This window comes from Onychomys torridus, chromosome 8 (assembly GCF_903995425.1).
Source record: "Onychomys torridus chromosome 8, mOncTor1.1, whole genome shotgun sequence".
Taxonomy (NCBI): domain Eukaryota; kingdom Metazoa; phylum Chordata; class Mammalia; order Rodentia; family Cricetidae; genus Onychomys; species Onychomys torridus.
In genome coordinates, this window is record NC_050450.1 from 35,222,221 (window position 1) to 35,238,505 (window position 16,285).

General features: G+C 42.4%; 1 protein-coding gene across 1 annotated transcript in view; it reads left to right on the forward strand.

Moving 5' to 3' along the window:
• Positions 1-4,722: 4,722 nt before the first annotated feature.
• Positions 4,723-16,285, forward strand: part of LOC118588641 (T-cell immunoglobulin and mucin domain-containing protein 4-like) — a 30,674-nt gene continuing 19,111 nt past the window's right edge. The window contains exons 1-5 of the mRNA XM_036195213.1: positions 4,723-4,780; positions 9,157-9,498; positions 11,398-11,673; positions 13,279-13,362; positions 13,680-13,733. Coding sequence (XP_036051106.1) covers positions 4,723-4,780; positions 9,157-9,498; positions 11,398-11,673; positions 13,279-13,362; positions 13,680-13,733 — 814 coding nt within the window. The remainder of the gene's footprint in view (positions 4,781-9,156; positions 9,499-11,397; positions 11,674-13,278; positions 13,363-13,679; positions 13,734-16,285) is intronic.

Consider the following 16,285-nt stretch of genomic DNA (forward strand, 5'->3'; position numbering starts at 1 on the left):
TGAGAACAAGGAAGGACCTGTTCTCCAGAGGCAAATCTCCGGATGTGGAGAAACATGGTGGACTGTCAATCATAATGTGCTTTAATGCAAACTGGCCATGAGACTTTAGGATGCAAACTTCTCAAAGCCTGTCCATGGGACATTCCAGACACCAAATTGCTATTAACATTTGTGTGTCTTTACCGTTTCTAGAAACACTTCTCATTGGAGGAGTGGACATGCCTCGTTATGAGTGTGGAGGTCAGAGGATAACTTGCTGAGGTTGCTGCTCTCCCTCCACCATGTGGTCTGGAAGGATAGAACTCATATAATCATATGGCTTGACTGCAAGCACCTTTACCTTCTGAGCTACCTTGTCTGCTCACATTTGTGTTTCTTAAATAAAGGAATATGTGCAAAAAACTTTTATTAAAGTTTATAAAGTATACTAAGGCAGTTTTAGATTTATGTAAGAATCACAGAGAGAGCAAAAGAGAATCTTTAAATATCCCATATATAGCCCCCTTTATATTGATCTTTTTTACTTAGCATACAAAATAATGGGTTTCATTATGGCATTTTCATATATATGTATCATATTCTCCTTCCAATTGCGTTTCTTGTCACCCTTACTTCTGTCTTCGGGTATCCTTTCTCTGCCCAAGTAGTCCCCCTTTTTCAATGTATATACACATTTAAATGTATATTTCAATATATGCATTAAATGTATATTTAATAATAATGTATTTATATATTAAGTAGAATAGATATTTGTATGTGAAACATTTATCTAATAATAGATGCTTTAATCTACACTCCACATATGAGAAGTGTGACATTTGCTCTTTTTTTTTTCTTTTTTACTGGGAAGAAATATGAAGATATCTGCCTGTCAACTCATAATATGGATGTCCCCAACATTAAAAGGAACGATTTCCAGCTGATTGGCATCCAGGATGGGTACCTATCCCTGCTCCGGGACAGTGGTGAGGGAAGAGCGGACCTTCATTGGCCTGAGGGAGACCTTGGCAAGGAGATTGAGCAGAAGCATGACTGTGGAGAAGAGATCCTGATCACGGCCCTGTCTGCCATGACATAGGAGGCAGCGGTTGCCATCAAGGCCATGACAAAGTAACTGGCTCTCAAGGTGGCGGTGGTGGCATCAGTGATCCTTGAGCCTACAGAGCCCCCCCTCCCCCCAAGCTGGGTTCCACTCTGGCTGGGCCCTTGGATGGACTCCTATACAATTTATTTGACGTTTTATTTTGTTTTTTTTCTCACCCCTTCAAACTGTCGGGGAGACCCTGCACTTCACCTAGCTCCCTTGGCTAGGAATGAGGGAGCCATGGCCTTGGTGAAGCTACTACCTGCCTCTTCCCTCACAGCCCTGGAGGGGGAAAGGGAACTGGGTATTGGTTAGGTCCTCCACCTCTCCTTTTTTTTTTCTTTTTGATTCAATTTGGAATCAGAAAGCTGTGGATTCTGGCAAATGGTCTTGTGCCTTTATCCCACTCTCCCTTGTCTGGTCCCCTGTTCTCCATAGTCCTTCACCCCCAAGCACCACTTGTACAGACTGGGGACTAGCCCCCTTCCCTGCCTGGGTCTCTTCCCCAATCCCTTTTAGTGGTGGTGAGATTGGCAGGGGGGAAGCAGACAGGATCCCTCCTCAGGCATCTGGGAGGGCCTTGCCCCCATGGGCTTCACCCTTTCCTGTGGCTCTCTCCTTGACACATTTGTTAAAAATCAAACCTGAATAAAACTACAAGTTTAGGGTTGGGGATTTAGCTCAGTGGTAGAGCACTCGCCTAGCAAGCTCAAGGCCCTGGGTTCAATCCCTCAGCTCAAAAAAAAACAAAACAAAACAAAACAAAATAAAAAAAACTACAAAGTTTAATATGAAAAAAAATGTGGCACAATAGTTAAATAGCCTTGTTTTTAAATTTATTATTTGTTTTGTGTATATAGGTATTTTGCTTGCATCTATGTTTGTGGCCCATGTGTATGTAGTGCCCCACAGAGGCCAGCAGAGGGCATCAGATATCCGGTGACTGGGGTTGCAGATGGTTGTGAGCCATCTAATATGACTGCTGGGAGTCAAACACATGTCTTCTGGAAGAGCAGATAGTGCTCTTAACCATTGAGTCATCTCTCCCAGCCCGACTTTTCTCTTCTTTCTTCCTTTCTTTTTCTTTCTTTCTTTGTTTCTTTCTGTCTGTCTTTCTTTCCTTCCTTCCTTTTTCTTCTTTCTTTATTTCTGTTTGTTTGTTTCTTTCTTTCTGTCTGTCTGTTTTTTGTTCCTCCTTTCCTTCCTTCCTTTTTTCTTCTTTCTTTCCTCCCTTCCTTCCTCCCTCCATCCCTTCCTCCCTTCCTCCCTCCCTCTCTCTCTCTTTCTGTCTTCTTTTGGCCATTACCCTCACTTGACTTCTTTAGATATCTTCCCTTCCTTTCCCTACAGACCCCATTCTACTTTCCTATAAACACTCATACACATGGATTCTGTGTATTAGAGCAAACAGACACTTTATGATACTACTGCTTCCTCTACGATTAATATGACTGTTGCTATCATGGTTGTGGTGATGAACTACAAAGGACCTTGGTCTTGCAGTCATTGCAAAGAAACAAAGCAGCACAGTGATAGCCAGATCTGAGGTAATGGCCGTGGGACTGTTATCTTTCTCTCATCATAGGGGTGAGTAGGGAATGTTGCCAGACCCTCACCTGAGATTCCACCTTTTCCTGCCTCTGGCCTATGTGTGCTTTTGGGGGATGGTGAGGGGGGGGACTCAAGTGGTATAGCATTAGAGTCCTCACCCATGCCGGAGAAGGTGTTTAGGTGATGCGTCAACCCACAAGTCAGGCCTGTTCTCTAGTAATAATCCCTTATCCTTCCTGGTATAGACAACCCCAATAAATTCATTGGTTTACCAAGTGGACTTGGATAGAATGACTTCTTTGGGGTGTCACTGTGACTTTTTCCATTAAAAGTCACAGCACTAAGCAGTGTCTGTCAGTCTGGTTGGCTTTATTTCAGTTAACATGATGATCTCTGGTTCTGTCTCTTTTCCTTCACATGATGTATTTCACTTTCCTTTATAGCAGAGTAAGAGTCCCTTCTGAGTGCCTACTACATTCCTCTGTTCAGTCACCTATTAATGGACATCTAGGCTGGCTGCCTATTGTTTCAGTTGCTTTTCTACTGCTGTGACAAAGCACCATGGCCAGGACAACTTAGAAAGTGTTCAGTTGCACTTGTGGTTTCAGAGGGTTAGAGTTTATGATGGTAGAAGAACAAAGGCATGGTGGCAGGAATAGCTGAGAGCTCACATCTTCATCTGCAAGCAGGTGGCAGAGAAAACATACTGGGAATGGCCAGTCTTAGAATCTCAAAACCTGCCCCCAGTGACACAGCTCTTCCAACAAGGCCACACCTCCTAATCCTTCCCAAACATCTCCACTACCTGGGGACCAAGTGTTCAAACACACGAGTGTAGGGGCCCGTTCTGATTCAGACCACCACAGCACAGCCATCTGGACTGTTGTGAATAGTGTTGTAATAAACATGGATGTGCAAGTCTCTCTGTGGTATGCTGACTTGCATTCCTTTGGGTTTATACTCAGGGGTAGTTTATTATTCATATCATACATTAGGTTCTTGTATGTATTACAATTAATAAATTAGTAATGAAGCATCACAATGGATAAAAGTCCAAACGTTATTTAGACTTCTTTAACTAGACTTTTGTTTTCATTTAGTGGGTTTTTTTCTTATTTTAGTAATAATTTTTAGTTTTATTTTATATGTATGAGTGTTTGTTTGCATGTATGTATGTGCATCATACACATGCCTGGTATCCAAAAAAGCCAGAAGAGGGTGTTAGGTTCCCTGGAATTGGGTTTACAGACAGTTATGAGCTGCCATGTGAGTGCTGGGTCCTCTGCAAGGGCAGCAAATGCTCTTAACCACACAGCCAGCTCCAACCTAAGGGACTCTTTCTGTTCTAGGACCCCACCCCTGTGTTATGTCTTAGTTCTAGTCTGGTTGGTGAGGGTTGGCCTGATTTTTCCTTTGCCTTGTTCAGGTTGAGTATGTCATTGTGTTTATAGAATCCCAAAGAACTACAAAACCATCCCATCCAGGCCCTCTCATCTGGTTTCCAACTTATGCTTTGTGCTCTTCCTTGTTGGTAGTGATGGGCTGTGGGTCTGCTTGAAGGCAGGCCTGTTTTGGAACTAACTTGGTGAGCTTCCTCTACTGGAGATCTTCTTTCCTGTTCTAATAAACTCTGACAGTGTAGGGAGCGTATTTCTTTCAGTGACTGATTGCACCCTACTTTTCATTTTCCATTGTGAAGGCAAGGGGTTGAGAGCTTCATGGTGAGTGCCCAGGATGGGAGTGGATCAAACCCTAGTTTAGCTTTGCTTTGGCCATGACGAGGAACACTGTGGCTTCTGCAGTTGACACACACTCACACACGTGACCAGGCACACACAGGACAAAGGACAGAGAAGCAAATTGGCACCCACACTGTCCCTCCCCACATTTACACATACACACTGGCCACCATAAGAAAAGTGCTCAGCACATTTGATCACACATCCCAGATTGAGGGAGATCATTTAGGATGAGGAAACAGGAAGATTGTAAGGCAGAACAGGAAGTGAGAGTTCAATGTCCCACCCTGTCAGCAGTAATTGTGATATAAGGCATGGGTTTTGACAGACACACAGACTCCTGTCAAAATGTCCAAGGAGCTTCTTCTCTTCTGGCTGGTGACAGAGCTCTGGTGTCTTTATCTGAGTAAGTGTTTTGGAGGCTTCCATTTTGGGTCCCAGGGAGGGTAGACTGTAAGGTAGGGGTCCTACTAACACCTGCCTCCTTCTAGACTTACACTTTTATAGGATATCATCCTTGCCTTGTTACACAGAGATTTTTTTCCCTAGGGACTAATTTGGTGTTCCAGGGGTGAGTTTATCTGTGCTTGGGTTAGAAATAACAGTTTAAGAGATGGCATAGAAGAAACAAGGTGTCAAATGAAGGGCATGAGAAATTTCATCCACAGGGCTTAAAAAAGAAAGAGCTTATATATGCTTATTATTCTCTTTGTTTTCAGGAGATTTTATTCGCTTTCTATTTTGTTTTGTCTTGCTAGCAATAGGGCTTCATAATGAGTTCTCTCTCCTTTCCTTCTTCTCTCCACCCCCCACCCCTTTTGATATTTTGAGATGAGGTCTTTATATTATGTAACTCTGCCTGTTCCTGAAACTCACAGAGATCCTCCTGTTTCTGTCCCTGAAGTGTTGGGATTAAAGGCATACCTCACCATGCCCTACCACTGTCTCTGTTTCTTTGAGACGGGATCTCACTGTGTAGTCTAGGCTGCTTGGAAGTCAACAATCCTCCTCCTTCTGCCTCCTAAGTGTTAGTGCCCACCTACAGGGAGGTTTCTCTTCATCACACTGTTTGCAGATTCAGACTGACACAGATGAATGAACAGTCAGTTTGGATGGAGACTCTGAGGTGTCCAGCAACCACTCTGCTTTGGGCTGCAGCCCTCCCAGTCACTAATGCTGACATTGTGAATATGGCTTGTATCACTCTGCCTCACCCTCTTCCTCTCATTCTTGAATAGAGGAGGTCAAGCCAGGTCTCTGGTAAACAAAGCTTTTCCTATTCACCTGCAGTTTCCAGTCTGCTTCAGGGGTTTCTGCTGAGTTCTTATCATGGAGGTTCCTGTGTTAGAGAACTTGTTGCCACACTAAGTGCTAGCTAGCTCTGCTGCCTCTATCCTCAGATCCTCTGTAGAGCCCAGAAGGTGGGTGGGGACTGCTACATCTCCTGTAACTTGGCACATGATGTCATGAGTACGTAGACATTCCAGAAGCAATTCATGGAGTGAAGGCAGTCTCTGTTTTCACAACCTCTGTTTGAATTTTACACAAGCACTTATTACTTACTTACTTACTTATTTACTTATATTTATTTGAGACAGTGTCTAACAGTGTTACCCAGATTGGACTTCAACTTGGAACTCTCCTGCCTCACCCCCCCTGAGTGCTGGGATGACAAATACCTTGTCTAAGAAGTTTTTTGTTACATAGCAAAACTATAGAAAAAAATAGCTGGAGTTTATGTCCTTATGTCCCATCTGTGCAGGGACATAGCTGCCCAGCCTCCCTTCAAGGAGACAGCACCTGGTGAACTGATCTCTCTGTTTGCTTATTTAACTGTTTGATTCTGACATAGAGTCTTGCTAGGTAGCAGGAGCTCCCTTAGGCCTGCTTCTGCCTACTGAGTATAGGGATTACAGGTGTGCATCACTCTGCCTGGCTGATTTATTTCTTTTTAATGTGTCTTTACTTAAATGGTCAACTGAGAAGACAGTGACCATTCAGAGTTTCCAAGGATCAAAAGTAGATGTGTCAGAAGAGGTGGTCCATGACATCTTCAGTCTGACAAAACTGGGGTTTGGATTGGGGAAAGGTCTAAAGGTCACCAGCTAGAGAGGAAAAAGGCTGGCAGTGACAGAGAGGCTGCGTTCACATACAGCTGTAATCTGGGAGCATCGCACATGAGAAACTGATATGGCTGCTGTGATTTCATTTCTCCCTGACACTTTCATAGCTGAAGGAAACGTTTCTCATTCTGTTTCTGCATCTAATGTGTGTGGTTCCTCATTCTCAAACTTTTAGGAATTTTATGAGGTTAATTGCATGATGTTTCTTGGCATATGGATGTTGGAACTCCTTTTGTGGCAAGTACTGCCCTCTGTGCCTTTCGATAATGAAGAGTGTGGCTTCCCTTCAAGAACCCCCAAACACACACTGATAGAAAAATGACGTTCACCATGTCACTCCAAAGGGGATCTTTCTGCCATACCAAGTTTCTTGCTTCCTTTTTTGAATAGTAATTTTTTTTATTAGGTGAGTAATATGGAAACTTTTGGGTGAAAAGAGAAGAACATTATAAAGGTTAAATCCCTTTTGATCGCCATGCCAAGTTCCAGTTCTTTCCTTTCATCATGGAGGCATTGGTGCCATGAGATTGCTGTCAACCTCAGCAGATAATTTCTAGGCATCTGCTTTCATATATCAGTGTCTATAAGAAGACACAAGGGTTTTGTTTACTTACTTCACAAAAGAGACACAATCAGAGTAATAATGCATATTTCAAATTTTCTAAATCACTTTTAATGTCCCATAGTTATTGTACCCCATAAATATATATGATGATTAGTTATCCATTAAAAGAAAAATAAGTGGAGTCTAGAGAGATGACCTAGTGGTTCAGAGCACTTGCTTCCTTCCAGAGAACCTGGGTTTGATTCCCAGCGCCCACATGACAACTTACAGCTAATCAAAACACCAGTTCCAGGGGATCCGGTACTGTCTTCTGGCTACTATAGGCACTAGGCACACATGCTGTGTGATTATATGCCTACAGGCAAAATACTTACCCACATTAAAGAAAGGCACATACATCTTCTTTGAAAAGAGTAAATGAGTGAGTCAGGAGCTGTGGCTGTGTGCATAGGACCTGTACAAGATTAAGCCAGCAAAGGCCTCACACGACTGTTAAGCGGGTCATCAAGTCCCATCCCAAGCAAGGGAAGCTGTTGGCATTTGATGACCGCTAGGAGAGGGACAGTCTGTTGTTGTCAGGGCTGTGGCCCCGACAGGCTATCCATGCTCTAGCAGATGGTCCTCCATGCATGCTTATACTGGCAGCACCAAGTGGACTCCCTTAGGTTTTTAAACAAGGGAGTACATGAGTTGGAAGGGTGTGGGGGTAATTGGGGAGAAATTGGAGGAGAAAGACTAGACAATGGATTTCATCAAAAATACATTATAAGCATGAGTGAAATTATTAAACAGTGTTAAAAAGGAATAAATAAGTTATGTAGTGGATAGCCATCCCAGCATTGGCCTGGAAGTTCCAACCTCCATTGAGGCTTCAGTAATGATCACGCCCACAAGGCGGGGCAGAGGAGGGAGCGGAAGACCGAGGAGCAGGAGGAGGGGGGTCTCTTGGTTCCGGGACACGGGACGCAGGAAGAGACCAAGCAGAGTTCTCCAGAGAACACCGCCGGACTGCCCTATACCTTTGCCAGACCCTGCAACCTACCCCTTCATTTGTAAGTTATCCCACAAAATAAACCTCCCTTTTAACTATGTGGAGTGGTCTTAATAATTTCACCAATAAAGTTAGGTCCAGCAAGGTGGCTCAGCAGGTACAGGTGTGTGCTCTAGAGCCGTGGTTCTCATACCTTCCTAAAGCTGTGACCCTGTAACACATGTTGTGGTGACTGCCACCATAAAATTATTTTGTTGCTACTTCAAAATTATATTTTTGCTACTTTTATGTTTATGAATCATAATATAAATATATGATATATTCAGGATATATGATATAGGACCCCCAAAGGGGTTGTGACCCACAGGTTGAGAAGTACTGCTCTAAAGCCTAAAGACCTCTGCTCAGTCCCCAGGACTAATGTGAAAGTAGGAGGAAGGAACCAATTCATAAACACCCTCTAAGCATCACACACTCATTGTAGCATGTATTCAACTCACTACAAACACACACACACACACACACACACACACACACATACACACACACACTAATGACATTTTAAACAGTAAAGAAGTGCATATCCATGAACTCTTCCTAACTTTGTATCACCTAGCAGCAAACAGATGATCCAGAGTGAGCAAGTCCCACCTCCATTTCTGAACATGGAGTAGGAAAATGGAGTCTACCTAAGCAGCATTCTTTCCTGTTAGGATTCTGTCTGGGTTGGTTAACCCATTTGAGACATTCAATCAGCAGCATGCGATATCTACTTAGTGAGACGATGGGAACAGGCACAGGTTTTGGGTGGCTTTTGGTGAAATACATGGGCAAGACTAACGGAATGGTGAGCAGAGTGTTTAAATTGGCTTAAAAGGGTCTTTCTGTGGAGATAAGTTTAGAGATTCCAGACCTCTTTTCACTAATTTTGGTATGGAAGCTTGTGGACTTAGGCGTCCAGGAGAACAGGCAAGCACATCAACATTTGTGCTACATTAACAAAGAACTCTCTTGTCTCCCTGGAAGCCTCTATTTGTACACAAATGTTGGAGTGTAATCCAGAGGTTTTCAACTGCATAACAGCTTTCTCACTTTCCCCTTAGCACCAGCTGCCTCCCAGGATATAGTAACAGGGTTTTTGGGCCAGTCGGTGACTTTGCCTTGTCGGCACACATCCTGGTCCAGGAACCGCAACAGCATGTGCTGGGGCAAAGGTGCATGTCCCAATTCCAAGTGCAACCAGGAGCTTCTCCACACAGATGGAACAAAAATCATCTCCAGGAAGTCGTCCAAATATGCACTTAGGGGGAGTATCTGGCAGGGTGATGTGTCCTTGACCATCTCAAACACCAATCAAGAGGACAGTGGGGTGTACTGCTGCCGTATAGAGGTGCCTGGCTGGTTCAATGATGTCAAGAAGACTGTGCGCCTGGAGCTGAGGAGAGGTGAGGAGAGAATGGAACTCAGCTCTGAGAAAGAGCTCCGTGGTTTGTGGTAACAGATTCATTCAGTGGGTGCTGGTGAAAAGGCAGTTTACCTGAGCAGAGGGTGAGCAGGCTGGATTTCAAGTGGTGAGCCACAGAGTGTGGGCAGGGAAACCCACATGCTAGTCACAGCCAGGACAGCTGCAGAAGTGAATGAGGGGATCCAGCTGGTAAATGAAAGATGCTGAAGATGGAACGTGCCGTCTATCTGGGTGGAGGCTGGTCCTCACCTTACAGAAATTTGGCCCATTTTTTTTTGACCTTCCAATTTTTATGTGAATCACATTTTTTTTTCATATTGACTGATTTCCATATAATAAACAAAAAATACCATGTGAACTGAATAATATCCATAGGTCAGTTTTAGCCTACAAGCAAATGATTTATGATTCCTGGAAGAGGGAGAAGAGCATTGGGCACCACCCCTGGCTGCTCTCAAGCTCTTTTTCTTTCCATTCCTATCGATGCTTTGGGTAAACTTTGGGATGTGAAGGTACCCTTAAAGATTGGGCTGTGTAGGACAGGCGACATGGATCTTATGGCTGAAGTACATGAACAATAAGCACTTTTACCACATGGGTGGCTATGTTCTTAGTCTGCTCAGATGGCTCTCATGTTCTGAATTTGGAACTGAATGATTTTAGTTAGTGAGCTCCCATGCGTATTTGCATATTTATTTTAGTCTTACAGCAAATTTGTGCTATCAAAGTAGAGGAAAAAGATGTTTATTGACATTAACTTAGTCCAACAGGAGTCATCTCTTTATTTATGTGGTATCTTAACTACTTACTAGTTTATAAAACATTGTTGATCTCAGTACTCTGCAGGATCAATTCCAAGTTGAGTGGAACAAATACTATCCTTTTGCTTCATTAAAGCCTATAGGAATTTGGCATATCCTGGAGAGGGTGAGAGTCATACAAAAAACTGTGAATAATGAACCCAAAATCTATGTTAATGAAGTGAGTCTCACCCAAAGTTGCATACCTAGGGACCACTTTGTGTATTTTAAGATAGAGTCCCACTATGTAGCCTAGGCTGACCTTGAACTGGAGATTCTCCTGCCTTAGGTGTCCAAGAGTTAGGACTATGGGTGTGCTCTGTGACTCCTGGCTGTGGGCTCACTCTTATGCATTAATTCATTTGTATAGTACTAGATACTGTGATAGGTATCAGATTCATGTCACAGAACAGAATAAATGCTTGGTTTCCTTGTGTATGATAGTATGGTGGGAGAATCAGACATGAATCAATAGTAAACAAACAAATGTGTAGTTATAAAAATACAATAGATGCCATGATGATCAGGTATTAGGGCATACAACATGGAAGACTTGTTACTGCAGAGAAGAGAGCTTTTAGCTGAGATCTGATTGCTCAGTAAGGGCTAGCATGCTGAAGAGGACCAGCAGCTGGAGTAAGGATGAGGTAAAGCAGGTGCAGACATTGCTGCAGCTGGAAGATCATGGATGCAGGGAAAGAAATACAGAAAGGAGAGATGGTGGAGGAAAGTGAGAAGGTTCTCTTCCAGCAACACGTGACTGGGATGACAGAAGCGCGGGCAGCACATTGCAGGGCAACAAGCAGACCTAAGTGGGTTTTGTTTTATTTCTTAATCTGGTAGACAAAGAGAACTGCTGAGGAGTTTTCAGCATGGCATGGGCATGCATAGCATAGATATTTTTAATAAGATTTCTGTAGCCAGAGTGTGACAAATAGACCAGAAAGGATAGAAATGTGACAAGAAACTCAGCTGTAATGAGTGGTCCAAGCCAATGCACCAAGAGAGGCCAACAGAAGTAGAAAGATCTTGGGTTGTGTTTGTGGTGTTTCTGATTCCCCATCTCTACTTGATTACAGCCCCAACAACCCCCAAACCAACAACCACCACAAGACCAACAACTACCACAAGACCAACAACCACTCCTTACTTGACCACCACCACAACAGAGCTTCCAACAACAGTCATGACCACATCTGACCTCACAACTGCAACACCACCCCAGCCACTGGCCACCATTGTCCTCACTACAGCAGTAACTACATGCCCCTCAACAACACCTAGCTCCTTCTCACAAGAAACCACAAGTTTTTCAAACTCTGAGATCTTCACCAAAGGGTCTGCCATCACTGCAGGTGAGAATTGTCCATTCTTTCACCTCTGCTGCTCAGATAATATTGTGATTTCCTTTGGAATGGATTCTTGTACAGTGGCTAACCCAGTGACCTGCACGTGCACTCATGTGTATGTGTTTCTTTTCCTTTATATTTGTGTCAAGTCAGCATTTTAGGTTCTCCACTTGACCTCTGAGGAGTCTTGCAGAATCTGTGTGTTGAAGGTTATCCAGGGTCAAACTCCCTCAGGAACAAAAATCTCTAAGTGTTTGAGATTGGTTGAAGTAAGATGGCTAATTAGTGGCCTTAAGATTTATAAGAGGAGGGGGTTCATGATGCCCACCCCTTCCCAGCTCATGGTTTTTGGGGAGAGGTATTTTCTTCAGTAGACTACCCATGCTGCTGTAAATGACTTATCACCTATGTACCTATGCTCCTGTAAGTAATTCTAATTGGCTCATTGGAATGTGCATGCATGCATGCACACACACACACACACACACAGACAGAGAGAGAGAGAGAGAGAGAGAGAGAGAGAGAGAGAGAGAGAGAAGGAGAAGGAGAAAGAGAGAGACTGAAAAGAGGAAGAGAATCAGCAAGACTGGAAAACAGACAAGAGAAGGTAATGGGGTGAGTATAATAAAAATGCATTATATACATATATCAAAATGTAATAAATACATTATGTATAATTAATATACACTAATAAAAACTTTTTAAAAGAATGTAAGATATATTCCTTAACAGTAATCAGTTATATACTTGTTTCTTAACTTCTATTTTGTTCTGAATTTTTCTTGATCCTGAATCTCATAACTCTGGGTGACCTACTCCACGGCTTAGGGATTTGTTAAGGTTCTCACTATGCTTCTGATTACAGAATAAAAAAAATATCAGAAAGTCATTGTAAAGTAGCTTGACTGATTTTCCAGGCAACCCAGCTGCCTCCCAGAGGCCTGGATAATTCAAACAGCTTTTCAATGTTGAGTTGGTTAATTCTGTTATATTCTGAGTAGTCACTAAAATCCTTGAGCTCCTAATTAATCAAATTTTGTGAGTATTTTTGTTCTTTTGTGTTTTGAAACAATCATCTCGTGTGTGTGCGTGTGTGTGTGAGTGCGTGTGCGTGTGCGTGTGCATGTGCGTGTGTGTGTGTGTGTGTGAGTGTGGAGGTCAGAGGTTGAAGCATTCCTCAATCACTACTCAACTTGTTTTTTGACACAGGGTTTCTCACTGAACCTGGCTCACAGTTTCAGCTGGAATACCTAGGAAGCATATTCCAGGGGCCTGCCTGTCTCTGCTTCCCCTGCTGGGGTTACAGGCACATACCACTATGACCAGCTTTTTACATGAGTGCCAGGGATCTAAACTCAGGTCCTTATGCTTGAATGGCAAGCACTGCATATTGTATGGGCCATCTCTCCAACTTTAAAATAATCATCTTAAAACAAAGGTTATGATCTGTTTTTAATTCTAAAAATCACCTCCAATTATTGAGAAAAACTGTAAATGTATCGATAATAACAAAGACAATAATAAAAAGAGTCCTGAATCCCACCACCCACCACACTGTTGATAGTTATCATTATTTTTTTTATCAGTTTAAAAAATCTTTTTCTCCTCCAGAATCAGAAACTCTTTCTTCATCCAAGCACTCTCAAAGAAGCATGGTGACCATGTCTGCAGACACAGCCTTACTCATACCCACAGGTATGAAGACCATATTGCTTGGAGCTTCCCTTCTCCCTCAGCTGGGGATATGTAAACTCTGAATAAAAGTGATCCAGAGATGACCCCAATCCTTTGTGCCAGGATGTCCACCTGAGGCACATGGACATCATGGCAGTGTGTGTGGTTGGTTCCTTCCTGTAGCTTGGAAGGAGGAGGGGAAGGGAAGAGGGAGGAGGGAGAGCACCTGCTTTAATTCATGAAGTTTGGGGACTTGCACATGACATCTCTGTCATATTTACTATTACACTTCTGGCTAGAAACTTATGAGGACTTTGTTCTCTCTTTGTTTTTTCAAGGGTCCCAAGCTTGGGTTCTTTCATTAACTTCACAGCAGATGACACAGAAAACTGGTGAGTTTGAAACTTCTCAGCCTCGAGGTCAGGGAGGGCTCTCTGTTCTCTGAGTGGTTTGCCTCTGGCCCTGGGAACACTCTGGTGTCTGTCTGTGGCTCTTGGAATCAGCTATTTTGGTTCCACAGTGGTTGTCTCCCACATCCTCCAGCTAGTCCAGAGGAAAGTGAAACATTCTTGCCTTCTGCTTTCTGAGGCTCCTCTCTCGAGGCCTTTCCTTTTCCTCAGCAACTTCTAACTCAAATTGCCTTTCCATCTGTCAGCCCATTATTTACTGATTTCAAACCACACAGACATTATGTCAGTGTGCTTTTGTGAGGGGGACATAAAACAATGGGAAACAAAATTCTCTTGTACATTTTATCCTCAATCCCAGCCCCTTCTCCTGAAACAATCTATCTACTAGTCAGAACACTCTAGATGATTTTATACTATTGCCTTATTTATATGTGTATTCTTTCCCATTGAGAGTAACCTTATAAAATGTATCTGCAGTATTGATGTTGTAAACTTTAGGGTCCTTGAGATATGCAAGCTTCTTGTATTGTACCTGGTACAAAACCCATTAGTTGGGCTCTCTTCTTTGCTTTGGTTACTTCTTTCTGTATCCCACAAAGCATTGTTATGTGACCACCCAGCAAACATAGAGCTCCCCTGGGACAAAAACTGTACCTTCTTATACTCTATACATTTAGTTTACATTTTTACTTATTTCCTATTATGATGTGTGAATAGTGACATTTGGGCCATGGCATGCACATGAAGGTCAGAGGACAAAGCTGTGGAGTCATGTCTCTTCTTCCACCTCTATCTGGGGGCTTGAACTCATCAAGTTTGTGCTGCAAAGGCTTTTTGTAGTTAGAGTTTTCCTGCCTGGCCCCCAGTCAGGACAAATCTCTCTCACCCGCCAGGCCCATAGACACTCAGAACCAACAAAGTAATCACCCAACAACTTACATTGTTTACAAACTGTATGGCCATGGCAGGCTTCTTGTTATCTACTTCTATCTTAAATTAACCCATTTCTATTAATCTATACTTTGCCACTTGGTTCGTGGCTTACCTGTACTTACATCTTGTCCTGGCGGTGGCTGGCAGTGTCTCTTTGCCCCAGCCTTCTACCTCCCAAAATTCTCTTCTCTCTTGTCCCGCCTACACTTCCTGCCTGGCCACTGGCCAATCAGAATTTTATTTACACAGAGTAATATCCACAACACTTCCCCTTTTCTTTTTTTTTTTTTTTTTTAAGGAAGGTTTTAACTTTTACATAGTAAAATTACATATAACAAAACAATTATCAAGCAAGAATTACAGTTACAATATTAAAGAAGATATCCTATCTATCTTATATTTGTGAGTCCAAGGTTTTATAACTAACGTATCTTTTATCATAACTGAGAAATTATAACTATCTAGTCTTCAACCATATCAAAGACCTCAGAAGGATACAATATTACCTGAGAACCAGGAGAAGGATGCAAGCAACTTTCGGGAGTCTTGTAGGGTAGACAGAGACAGCTGGCAGCCTGGACAGTCTAATGTTCCTTTGTAAATTTGGAGCATTTGTCTGCAGCCCAGAGGGCTAGAGTCTCTTGGTCACTTTTTTCGGTGTCCTGTAGAATGTCTGGCAGTTTCCTCTGTGAAGCAGGAGCCTGAAGGACCATTTTGTCAAGCAAAGTTCAGTGGTCACCTTTCTACGGGTCCTGCATGTTCAGTTGATCAAGCAGTTCAGGCAAGAACAGTTTCTTGCACAAATGGTTATTTTTGCCAAGGTGAAGATAAATTCCATATGAAGTGTCTTCAATGCCCATCCTCCTCTCTGAAGTAAATTGGTGCTGCCAGGAGCAGACATGTCTCACTGTCCAGAAAGTCTAAATTTTAAAAGTATTTTAAGTGCCATATTCTGTAGGTCTTTGAAGTATTTGAAGATTACCTATCTATCTGAAATATCTCTATGTATATCCAGAAGACCTAACTAACATGGCTATGAGTATGATTATCATAGATGACTAATATTAATTATTAATTTTTAATTATCCATTTCAATTTAAAATGAGCTATACAAACATAATACCTTAAATAAGAGTAGAAATATGCACACAGTATAACAAAATTAACTTTAAGTTTGTATCAATAGACTAAAATCTATACTAATGTAAAATATTTTAAACAAATTGTTGTTCTTTAGAAGTAAGTTCCTTAATCTACCTTTCATCCTATTATATCTGTATCATATCCCCTTTTCTTCTTTAGAAAGAGATCGCATTTATAATAAACCTGCTTTAAATAAAAATATTGGTTTTTTTCTGTCCCACACCAGAGGGCTCTTCTGATTTGGGATATAAAAATCTCTTAACCTTTTCTTTTAGCAATATGTCTGGGTTTAGAGAAGGGGTGAGCCAATTCCATCTCCAAAGCCAGCTTGATAATTTTGGGGAAATTGGACGTAGTTTTTCTTACTACTTTCTGCTGGAGGGGGGCGCTGTATCTTATAGGGACACAAAGAAAATTTTAGGATTATGGAGTAGTCTGTGAGGGTAAACCTCTGAGCC